General features: G+C 39.7%; 1 protein-coding gene across 4 annotated transcripts in view; it reads right to left on the bottom strand.

Annotated features, from left to right (window-relative positions):
- Positions 1 to 274: 274 nt before the first annotated feature.
- galnt2 (UDP-N-acetyl-alpha-D-galactosamine:polypeptide N-acetylgalactosaminyltransferase 2) overlaps positions 275 to 12,452 on the bottom strand; it is a 59,888-nt gene continuing 47,710 nt past the window's right edge. For 2 of the 4 annotated variants that reach the window (XM_067592165.1, XM_067592183.1), the window contains 6 exons: positions 11,246 to 11,372; positions 7,725 to 7,817; positions 6,637 to 6,720; positions 6,207 to 6,360; positions 4,833 to 4,952; positions 275 to 4,709 (listed from right to left, as the gene is read on the bottom strand). In XM_067592165.1, coding sequence (XP_067448266.1) covers positions 4,554 to 4,709; positions 4,833 to 4,952; positions 6,207 to 6,360; positions 6,637 to 6,720; positions 7,725 to 7,817; positions 11,246 to 11,372 — 734 coding nt within the window. In that variant the 3' untranslated portion in view covers positions 275 to 4,553. The remainder of the gene's footprint in view (positions 4,710 to 4,832; positions 4,953 to 6,206; positions 6,361 to 6,636; positions 6,721 to 7,724; positions 7,818 to 11,245; positions 11,373 to 12,452) is intronic. The other 2 variants (XM_067592175.1, XM_067592193.1) reach the window with 1 other exon arrangement.

Below are 12,452 nucleotides of genomic sequence, written 5' to 3'. Positions count from 1 at the left end.
CAAATGTAAATACATTAAATCAGGAGTCTGGGAGCTTTTTTTCTCCTGGTCCATTATAAAACTGACACCAGATCAGCAGCTAAGAGCCACCCTCCACCTGGCCTTTCCTACGGGTTGAACTGAGACTAGAAGGAACAATGAAATATACAACATACTGTACGCAATGTGCACTCAACACAGGACTCATCCTGCGCGACTCGTCCTGTATTTCCAAAGACTTTTACCCCTTCTCATTCTTCCTCATACAGAAAAAGCAGGAAGGGACTTTGGCACATTGTGCTAAAGATGTAAACATTTAATCATCCAATCAAAATCAGGTGCTGGACTACTTAATTATTACAGTCATTTATCATCTGTGTATAACATAAAAATAATAGAAAATAAAATAGCAAACTTTTCATCTTCACAAGAATAAGACTGGTTCAAAAAAGAAAAGGCTTTAAACAACATATCTGAACCATAGTAGCAGACAGTGTTGCCATGGTCACTCAGGTGTGTGCAGTTTGGTTCAAAAGCCTGTTCTGTGGCGTAAAAAGGCTTTTTTTTCCAGCCCGGCCACATTAGCAGGGCTGAATTAACAGTTTATAAAACAAAAGAAAGAACCAAACACAAAGAGAATGCAAAGAAAAAAGTTTGAAACTCTGGTGGGGTGCATCATAAGTTTACAACCTTGAGTCCTTTTTTCTTTCCTTTTCTGGTTCTCTAATTGTTACCACCAAAATAAGCAACAGTAGAGGGCGCTACACACCACTACAAACCTTTACGGACATGTTTGGTGAACCAGATGCTTTGAATGAAAATTTAATTCGAAAATGAAGACGTCCTAGAACTTACATAAATACTTTAGAGTTGTTGTGGTCACACCACACGACTGGAAGTCAGTAAAATGACACCAACTTATGAGTGTCCTGTATTTATTTATCTAGCCCATGACCAGATTGAGACATGACACACTCTTCTCGTACTAGTGAGGGAGATGTGAATGAACAACTATTAAAAACAATACTACCTGCACCCAAACTATCCCAGATAATACAATAACTCTCCTTGTGTGAAAAGATGGAAGCATTCCTGCACACACATGTAAAATACATCTTTTGCTTTCATTTTTAAACTGTCTTTTGTTTCAGCCAGTTTGAAGGATTCGGGTTACATGTGTGCTGCACCGTGTAGCGGTCCAGGGGAAACGTGAATGTGAATCAGGAGGCTGCCATCTTCACACACTTGGTCCACTAGAATGATGGACTGAGTGTCTGTCTTCTAGTGTTGTGTACTCTACCTGTGATTTGACTGTTAGGTCACACTGGCTGCACAATAGAGGAAAATCAACTTAAATTCCAACCAACTCATCAACATTTACAATTATTGTTTTGCAACATTCTTTAGAAATTAAGACAAATAAAAAGAACTTTCATTCTCTTGAGCACTTTCCAAACACCTTTTCCAGTATTTGAACCCTAAATCAGATTTGGGCCTTTGAGTCTGGTCACCATGGCAACACACAACTTTCCTCACATCTACGCTCGCCTACGGGCGAGTCCCACTCTGGCCTCATACCCGCGGGTCCTGTGCCTCGCAGCACAATGCAGCAACCTATCAAGTCACAGGATAGGCTTTTCAACCAGCTGCAGTTTCAGCCGACCTTCTCAACTCATTTCACTTCGCTTACAGTTGGATGAATGTATAAGACAAGGCATTCAAAGGAACAAAATGGCAGAAAACAAGAAAACTGACAGCACAGCAAACATGAGCAGCTGTCTTTGTCAGATTTGATAGCTCAGTAAAAGTAAAAAAAAAAAAAAATCTATGGAACATTTATAAGAATGTGAGTGTGTGTTTGTGAGAGAGAGAGGAGAAAAGGAATATTTGACATTAAAGAACACTTGAGGCAGCAAATTCTTTCTAGAGTCAACTAGGAAATAGAGGATGTGATTTTTAGGCAATTTCTGTAACACAGTATATCTGTTCAGAGATGTTCGTGTTAATGTAGTTGCCTCAAAGCTGCCAAGTGATGAGTCGCCTCAAATTTAATCAAAATCAATTTCCCCAAACTCCACTGTCATTACTCATCAATGACTAACAGAAACGGTGTATAATAGCAGTGAATATGAACTGATGATGAAGACCAGGAGAGGCTGGTGGTGTATAAGTTACACAACAAGCATCAAGTAGACTTGAAAACAGATACATGTACCGTAAATGGTGTCAGTAACACTATCAAGTAACATGAAACTAAGAAGTGGCACAATGCTGTTTGGTGACATCCAGTTTGAAGAATACATTACAAAACATAAATGAGAGTGTTGTTCCGCTGAAGAAAAGTCGTTCGCCAAAATAACCCCAAGAAAAGTGTTCATATTTGTACTTTGTATCAGCAAAAGCTGAACAGTCCTGCTTGTGTAATCAGAAAAGCCTGCGCACGTCAAGCAGAAATAGTACAAACTGTAAAACCTTGTTTATTGCAGTTTAAAACTTCTGAACAGATGGCTTGTCTAACAGGCACAATGAACAAAGAAAATATGTTGATGCAAAACAACACTGGCTGAGTCAAACTGCAGGACCTTGTTGGCGATACTTACAGCTAGAAAAAACTCTTCAGTATGTATGTGCGTGCACATTTCATACAGTTTGACTGGTCAGGACTTTTTAAATGAGACTTTTCTGCATGAGATCTATTCTACATTCTAACCAATACTTGATTTTTGAGGCAGATACCGATATCAATATCTGAGAGTTTAAATACTCTCTACAATTCTCTTATATATTTTTTTGTTTTTAAAAGAATCAAAGAATTGTGACTGAGACCAAGCGGTACATTTTATAGCATGAAAATCAATTCATCATTGAATTCAGCATCAATCATTGTCATTGCTGTCTGATATATTAATGGTAACGGTTTCTAAATTACCTAAAACTTTTTTTGGCATTTCTGTACAACTCTTGTTACGTACTACTTATTACATACTGTCTGCAATAAGCTAATAACGGTCAATCTCTGATCTGTTCACAAGCTGAAATAAGCAAGGTTTTACTTTGTTACAGCTCCTCCTTATTATTCCTCACATTAGCCGCATATGAACACTGGTTTGTCCTTCTACTGCCAGCCCAGTGCAGGCAGGGGTGTTAAAAAGTGGGAAAACAACCATCTCACTCATGTTTATGGTAACAGAACTGTAAAAGATGTGGCATCTCATGGTGGTGATATTATAAATGTCACGATTATCTGTTTGCAGCCAACACCTGTTAGCTATAGAGAAGAAGCTGCAACATGAAACTCCTAAAATCCAGTTTGGGTGTGATTATAAGACAGTAACCCTCCTATAATGGCAATACAGACAGAGAAGATGTATGAACTGAACCAGTAAAGAAAATACATCTACTCGCTCCTCTGGTATTCCTGAAACACTAAACAAGTCCTGTTGAAATTTGGTTCAATTTTTCTTTTTTTTTTTTTTTCTTTCTGTGTATTGTTTCTTTAGAGACATAATGGTGTGGAAGCGAGGATGCTGCAGCAGCCAGTGCTACAGCCTGAAGACAAACAGTCAATCCTCAGGGTGGGCTTCGAGACACTCCCGCAGTTCCTCAGGAACTCCGCTTCCCAGGTCAAACTGGAGTCAGGCCCGAGCGCCAACAGGGAATCTCCTCCTTATTAACCCCTTCCCCTCCCCAAGTGCAGAGACTTCAGACCCAATTTGTAGGAAAAAAAAAAAACTGTAGAGAAAAACCAAGCAGAACACAGCATCTTTCTCTCCACCTCCTCTCTCTTCTCTGTTGATCCTGTAAACCAATGAGATTAAACGAGAGGAAAAGCTCGGGGAATAGAGTCCTTTTCTTCCGTTTACGACACTCTAAACAACCAAACCTCACAGAAACCACAACCTGAAGCCTCCGTCTGCCTACGCAGGCTCTAGCTCAGTGTGGAAAAACAACAATGAGAGAGCAACGGAGAGGTGTGACAACATCCGATTCTTTCAAGAACAACAACAATAACAAAAAAAAAAGCTCCTGCAAACTTCCACAGAGAATTAACAGTAAGAAATAAAAAATATTAATAAGAAAATAAAATAATTACAAAGTAAAAACATCAAAGAGTTCTATTTCACCAGCATTAAAGAAAGTATAAGAGAGAAAAAATAAAGATTTCACACATCATTTGCCTCTGGAACCATCAATGAAAAAACACTGAGGTATGTAGTTTGGATGGAAAGCCTCTTCATCGCTTTTATCCTCATCATGATCATCACCATCACCATCCAGCCACCAAATACAGTCAGTTTCCTGTTAACGCCATTATGGTCTACAAGCCCCTCCCCCAGTGGGCGTGGCTCTTTGTTTTTTTTCAGGGAGGGGTGAGGTGGGGGAGAGGGGTATAGACATGACTGGCTGCACCTCTGACTGAGGAGGAGGAGGAGGAGGAGGAGGAGCAAGAAGGATCGATTTATCCGTCAAGTTTGTCTTTCTCCTCGAGTCTACATCCATCTTCTTAACCGTGTCTCAGAGTCTGTTGGTGTCTCTATCCATTGTCCAACTCTTCCCGGGGTCTGCAGCGCCCCCTATGATTGTAAATTGAGGGTGAACTTCCACTGTTGGTTGAGGCTGGGGCTGCAGACCTCCACAGTGAGTCCACCCATCCTGGCACTGCGGCTGTCCAGACAGAGGTTACTGCCCACGTGACGAAGCTTTGAGTTGGACTCAATCTGCTCCCATTTCTGGTGAGACAGGACATAAATATGATAATTACCGTGAAAGCGAAAAATACACCAGATGCGGTCTTGTTTTGCGATTTGCTCTCATTTAAAGATAAAAGTGTACAACAAGCATCAATGTTTCACCTGTCTGCTGTCGTTCTCTCGACAACCTTGTAGTTTGATGAGGGAGCCGGCTGTTCTGTCCACCACAGTCAGACACAAGTCCATGTGTTTGACTGACTTATCCTTGGTCAGGGCCCATTCCTTCACAAAAAGAAATGTAGATAAAATATGAGTATAAACATACAGTATCACAGATTTCACTTAATTTTTTAATCTACCTATAAAATAACCAAATATACAAACTAAAGAAACCATAAGTATTTAGTGAAAACAAAAACATTGACCAAAAAGTTTGCCTTAATTGTTTGTTGCTGCTGACTCATGAAACATCGGCGCTACAATGCCAAACATACAAGTGGAAATTTCAAATCTGTAGACATTTTAGCCGTTATTAAATTTCTTAAAATGCACATCACATTGTGGCAAGTTTTAGATAATGTCCACATATGAAATGACAGCTATTAATTATGATTAATATGATACGAAAACAATCAAATCAAAAGATATAAAAGATATTCAATCAGTTTGGTTAAATCTGAGGTTTGCCATCTTTACACAATCAAAAACAGGAACACCGTCATTTTGTTACAGTATTTGCCACCATCTATGATTTACATTTCACATTCAGAGTTTAACTTCTTAAAATGATAACAGCAGTGAAGTTGAGTGACTTCATATCAATATCTCTATTGAAGCATATCATATTCCACTCTATAATTACTTAACACCCACAGAGAGAAATGTGATCATACACCAAACATTGTCTCAAAACACGTGGTTTTACAAAACATATTGTCACTTTCATGTCTTTTTAACATCTTTGTTAGCTGTTGCAGCAAATTTCACTGCAAAGTTTAAAAAAAAAAAAAAAGATAATTGAAAAAACAAAGTATGTGGCGAACATTGTCAAATGATAAACCAGACATGTCAGGCCAATGATCTGTAACATAGTGACCCTGGTTTTCTCCTGTTAGTCATCTACACCTGTCGTTCTATTTCAGGAATGACTTTTTGAGAACCTGCAGACATTAACACACTGCTGCTACATTCCTACGTCCTCACACACACTCACACATTTACACACGTCCTCCACATCCAGAGTGCTCCAAGAATCCTTCACTGCCTCTCAGAAAAAATTTTAAATTCTGTATGCAAGTTGAGACTTTAATACACATGCAAGTTTGCAGCTGCTGACCCTAATAAAAACCATTCAAGTGTGTAAAAACAAGGGTTCACTAATTTTTGAATGAACTTGGTTAAAGCTAAAGATGTGACCTCGTGTGTAAAATCAAACCTAAATGAGTTCAATCCTTTGACATACCCCGGTGTGCTCTCACCACAAGTGCCACCACCTGCCACCCAGGTGTCTCTAGAGCAATGATTAGACAAGCTGACCTGTATAAGTCGTCGTGGTAACGCTACCTGGTTTCCCCCTGCGTTGTGGCATTCATAGACGCCCACCACCCCATCAGCAAAATGACCCAGCGTGTCCAGACAGTTTCCTCCCTGCTGCAACGCTCCAAACGCTATGTCCTGGTGATCTGGGACCCTGAAAACACACACACACACCACATAGTATAACCTTTATGTCATCATGTCTGAAATTATTACAATGCAGACATACATTTATATAATGTAAGTGACAAATTGCTAACCTGCCAAAATTTAATAATGTGCTTGAGTCATAATTGCTACTAAGGGTTAGTCATTAGTGTCACCACAGCTGCAGTCCATGTTTTCCCAAATGAATGTCTCATTACATAATATTATGTATTTTGTCATACAATGTTACCTCATATTACATAAACTGCTCTCATTTCCTTACCGCAGTTCAGGGTAGACATTCTCCAGGTACCATTTGAACGGCTTACAGCCTAATCTCTTCTTCATCTCCATACGACTCTGGATACTGAGAGAGAGAGAGAGACAGACTGAGAGAATAAGAGGGTTGATCTTGTGGTTCTCAATGTGTTTGATTTGATTGAATTATAGCCCTACACAGGCATCCTGTAAGGGCAGAGATTAGATGCCCGGGGCATGTCTGAGACAGCATCCTTTGGGGGAAAATAACTGCTGAGGCTGGCACTGGAGGGAGATACCAAGAGTTCCCACAAGGTCACACAATAAGCATTTCATTTTGAGCTACAAAGTATGACTATGAGAGGGCTTCTTGTTGTGCAGAGTTTTCTGGAAAAGTGTGAAAGTATGAAAAGCATGAAGCAGCAGACAGCTATTATACAAATTTAAAAACGCCAAACACCAAAAACACTAAACTAATACATGGATCAAATAATACAATTAGAAACAAAATACAATTAAACAAAACCAGTAGGTTATGGTGTTCTTTACGTATAACTCCTACAACCCCAGCTAGGCCAGATGTTTCATTCCAAACACAAATGTCACGAGTGGAAAAGTCAAGAGATCACTGAAGTCACTAGGACTCATCCTTTGGGGAGCATGAACGTCTGTACAAAGTTTCATGGCAATCCATCTAATAGTTGTTGAGATATAAGTCTGGATGCTATATTAACTGACTACTAGTGACTAAAAACTCTGAAACTGTCCTGTCAAATATCCATTCACCCTTTTCATGGAGCTTTGCAATTAACTTGTGTTCACCATGTTCCTTCGTTTTGCCACATCCTGGTATATTTTAAAACTACTCCACTCAGCACATCAAATAATATTGCAGTCTTTTGATCGGTGCAAGTCAGGCACAGACATTTTGGCCTCTTTTGAGCCACATTAACTGCTTCATGTCACTTCAATAAAAAGGGATAAATGGCTCCTTTTACAGCTGACATACTGCTAATTGACAGTCCAATTAATATGCCTATTCATGTGGCTGCCTTTGTAGTATTCTGATTTGGCTACATTAAGCCATCCAACTCCTGTAGGGTTCACACTTACTTTCCGTAGGGGACGTTTCTCGCTGAGGGGACAGCAGCATAGTAGAAGTTTTTATACTCATCCATCCACACCTCTGCTGCTCTCCGTGTGTTCCTGAGGAAGAGGTAAGAGAAGGAAAATGTGTGTGTGGCACCAGACAGACAGAAACACACACTCTCTCCTGCTCTCATGTCTCAGTTTTTCATACATCTCTACAGCCATAAGAGGGCAGAGTTCCTCTGGGCAGACAGACAAATGTGAATGTGTGTTTATTTTTCCAGTTTCTGTATTCAGTGGTCAACAGTCTGCGTTGCCGACCAACGCAAAGTGTTGACATGATGCCCAGTGACATTTTGACAGATTTCCATTTTTTCTGATGATGTAACTGACTACTGTGTGTCAACTGGAGTCAGAGTAAAACACAACTTGTTCATGTGTGTTTTCTAGATTACTGAATTCAAACTGGTTTATACTGGTTGTACTGTGTATTTTGATTGATTTACTGTTGCTACCTATGGGCCATTATATTGCACTGTTTTATACACCTAGCGTTTGTCTTGTTAAGTAGGATTTAGCTGCATAATTGTATGAGGTATAATAATTAAACCTGTATCATTAGACAGGCCCAAAGTGATGGTCATAGAACAGCTGAAGAAGTTGAGATTATAACTCGTCTTATTCTGCTCTAGACTGATACAGAACTTGTACAATGTGAGTCTTTAAGTGTTACTGTGGTGAGTTTAGGGAAAGCTGCCTTACGTGGTTTCATCAAGGACACTGGACAAATATCTTTCTTTTTCTTCTACCAAGCAGATAATGTGCTGGTCCGAGGCTCGTGTCAAGACACAAACCTAAAAAAAACCTACTACCATCAGTACTGGAATGTGTAGACCAGTGCAGGTAATTCAAAATTCAGATTCACTACAACTGAAGGTGACTCCAGGTGCTGTTTTAATATTGCAATAGTAGTTTAATATTCCAAGGTTCACTCCAGGATAACTTCATGCATGACATGTTTCTTTACTCTGGCAGAAGTCTGAAGTGAACTGGTGCAACCAGTCTGCCCTGTGCAGAAATATCTGTAGTTCATCTTGATCCACCTGCAATCCATCAACAGACAATGCACAGAAGGAATTTTATACGTGTCAAAAGAGGCTTTTCTTCATACTGATTGAAAGTTGGCCCTGTCTCAACATGTCCAGTATAACTTCTGGGAAATGATGCTCCCAGAGGAGCAACTATAATGTCATCCAAGCAGACAAAATAGGAGCTGTCTTGTAGCTCCCCGGGGTGACCACCTGCAGACAAAGGGAGGGTGTCTGGAGCTTTCTTCAGACTGAAGGGCAAAGTAATGAACTGAAGCGGCCCCAAAGCACGCATGAAGCTGTTCTGCATCGTTGAGGCTGATACATGAGAGCAGCACTGCGCCCATCAATTAATAAATTATGTCTTAAATTGTTGAGGAGGATTATGTCACCACTTAAGAGACTGTGTTCAGCTTTATGCAACTGACAAAAAAATACTGGGAATGTGGACCAGAGGAGGCGCCTCAGATAAAATGGTCACATCCATAGAAACATGTCATAATAAGCTCTTATACTGTTTGATATAATGTTGACGTTCATACGTTTTCACAGGAGTCTATTCATACGACCCAGGGTCCATTCTTGAGGATCTAATTCATAGTTTGGAAGTATTAACCAAGTGGCAAGACAGTGAACCTTCGTTGTTCACTGTTGGATTAATTTGTACTTCATGAGCATCCCTGTTGGTCACATTCTTGCCTGCTACAGGCAGTAATAGTAGACTGCATTTGTCATTGAAAAGACATCACAACCATCTCAAAACAATGATGAGCTGATGACCCAGATACTTATTGGTCTATTATTCCCTACACTTCTTGTTTTTTCTTGTTTTCCCTCTGCTATGTACATCACTGGGAGGACCAGAGAAACCGCAGCCACTTTCAATTCCCTGTTATCTGTTTGTTGATCTACCCATAAGTTCTTAATCAGGGCCATGAGGGTTTGTCAGGCTTGTTGTTCCAGGAGTGGTTACTTGTGGTTGGAGTGTTTCAAAGCAGAGATCCATATCTTTCCATGTATCATGTTCCCCATTTACCGATGTTCAGTGATTATGTCGTCCCATTTATCAGCTCTCAGAACTGATCTTCCATATTTAAACATTGTTTTTTAATTGTCTGCGCTAGGCTTTAATCATGTAGCATGGGTTTAATTCTCAGAGCTGTGGTAAAACTCAATAATGTAGGTTCCAACGTTTACAACAGTGCTTGATGCAAGTGGCTTGAGTACCAAAATAACAGAAATCATTTCAGTATGAAGAGAAATGTGAGTGTTGCAGGGAGGGTGAGTAACCAACCCAAATGAAAAAAGATTATCAAAGAAAATCATTATTACAGTAAAAACATACCAAAATATAATTATTGGTTGAGATTTGCAATATTTTAAAACACTGATATTAGATTAGATGTCGCCTGCAGGGTTACAGTTATCATAATATTATGTTACAGCTAAAATGTTGAGAGAAGGTCCATTTAGTAGCTGTTCTGGAGTCTTTTATCATATCACATGATCTCCACCAGCAGATGGAGTTTGACCTATTGTCATGGAATTCAAAGAATTAAAAATTGAAGCATTTTGGGAAATTAGCTCTTTCTTACAGTGAGTTAGACGAGAAGACTGATACCACTCTCATATCTGTTTGTTTAATACAGCCAGCTACAGCCAGCAGCCAGTTAGCGTAGCTGAGCACAAAAACTGGAAAAGTGAGAAACGGCTAGCCTGGCTCTGTTCAGAGGTAACAAAACCGTCCAATCATCTCATCGAACTCTCTGCAAGATGGTGAATAACCGCATTTCCCAAAATGTTGAACTTTTTGTTCAAGGACATCTCATGCATGTTGACTAAAAAGTTGAGATTCAAAGTTCATTCTTGACCTTGAAAATGGGCAAAAACAATCTCACCACATGGTCTATTTAGTAGCTGCTCTGGAGCTTTCAATCACATCACGTGATCTCCGAAAAAAATGGAAATTTCGACAATTACATGACAACTGGTCAAACTCCATCTGCAGCTAAATATCATGTGACAGCTACTAAATAGATCTTTGTCAACTGCTGTTTCCAAGGTCAAGAATGAACTTCTAAACTTAAAGCTTAAACATCCTCTTTACCTGGTCTTAAAGGTTGTACTGCAATGAAGTCACACCACTGAATTTAATAACTTGCTCTAGCTGAGAAAATCTTCCTGTATGTCTACCCCTACCTGGTCATCACATCCAATCATGATTAATTCTCAAAATTTAGTATGTAAATATTTTGTTGTTGTCGGTTATGCTACCCAAACATTAAGAACTAATAAAGTCCTGAATGTCAATGTTATTAAAAGGAGGAGGTGCAGGATATCCAGGAGAGACAACACGAGTGGCAGGAACAGGACATCTGACTAAATAAATGTATGAGTGTGATGGGTGGACTCTTGGTGATTAATGAGTGTTCAACGGTCTGTGTGTGTTTGTGTTACCTTGCAAACACAGTCCCGCTGCCCCCGGGGAAGGTGTATGGATGTTGCTTTCTGAAGACGTGGCCAACTCTGCTGCACGGGATGATCTCCAGACTGCCACCACACTGCCACACACGAAACGAGATCTCTGAAACAAACAAAGGCGCGCACACGCACGCACGCACGCACGCACGCACGCACACACACACACACACACACGCACAGAGGTGATAAACACTTTGTTCCAACAAGCTGTTTCTATAAAAATATCACAGTTAATTAATGAAAGCAGAAAGATGTAAACGTTGATATTGTTAGATTCCCTCTCCACCATTGAATAAGTATTGTCAAAATGAGCACACAAGTAAACCAATATCTGAATTGTCAACCCAGTTCTGAATCATTACACCTCCTAAAGAGAAGCATGAATCATTCAGTCCACTGTTTATTCTTAACGATTTCCAAAATGATTTCAAACAAAGGCAACAGGGAGACGCAGCTGTTATTATATCATTGTACTGTTTGCACATTATCTCTGTTTTCACTCAGTACAAACTTATTATCAAATTAACGCTCTCATTTCTCTAAGATAAACTGCACTCTGGAAGACTCTTTTACCCGGTTATGAAGGATTTTCTGTTAGTTGTCATATTCTTGGCGTGGAAACACAGATGATCTCATTACTAGATCACAGTGTGAGACGCATCCTTGGTGCTACTTTAGTATCTAATCTCATGGCAGGGTTTCATAAATGAGCAGAAATCTGTGGTTTTCTGAGCCTCATCACACAAACACACAAAAAATATGTCAGAAAGAAATTTCAAATATGTGCCTTTTTGAGACTAAAAGCATCTGGAAAAAAACTTGAGTCACCGTTTCACCTTCAGAGGCTGATAGTCAGGGAGGAGGAAGGCAGAGATCAGATCATAACAGCAGCCAAACGTAATAATCGTTCATGTGTATAGTAGCTTTAGTTTCAGTTCAGTTTAGTCTTCAGTGTTTCCCACAAGTTGAGAAGTTACTTGTGGTGGTGGGTGGCATGGTGTGTGACGGACCAGATGAGTAATAAAAAATAGTCAAACAAAAGTTTATGAATAACAAAGTTACAGAGTTCTTTGTAGGAGAATACAAAAAATTAAAAAACACTCAAGGTCCTCTTATTGGGAACATTTATAGAGCTTTCGCCCACGTCTTTCGGCCTTCATCAGTGGCTGGAGTTTTTTCATAC

Source organism: Thunnus thynnus, chromosome 1 (genome assembly GCF_963924715.1).
Source record: "Thunnus thynnus chromosome 1, fThuThy2.1, whole genome shotgun sequence".
NCBI classification, from domain to species: Eukaryota; Metazoa; Chordata; class Actinopteri; order Scombriformes; family Scombridae; genus Thunnus; species Thunnus thynnus.
Note: the sequence above shows the minus strand (reverse complement) of the source record. Positions and strands in the feature narration are given on the sequence as shown.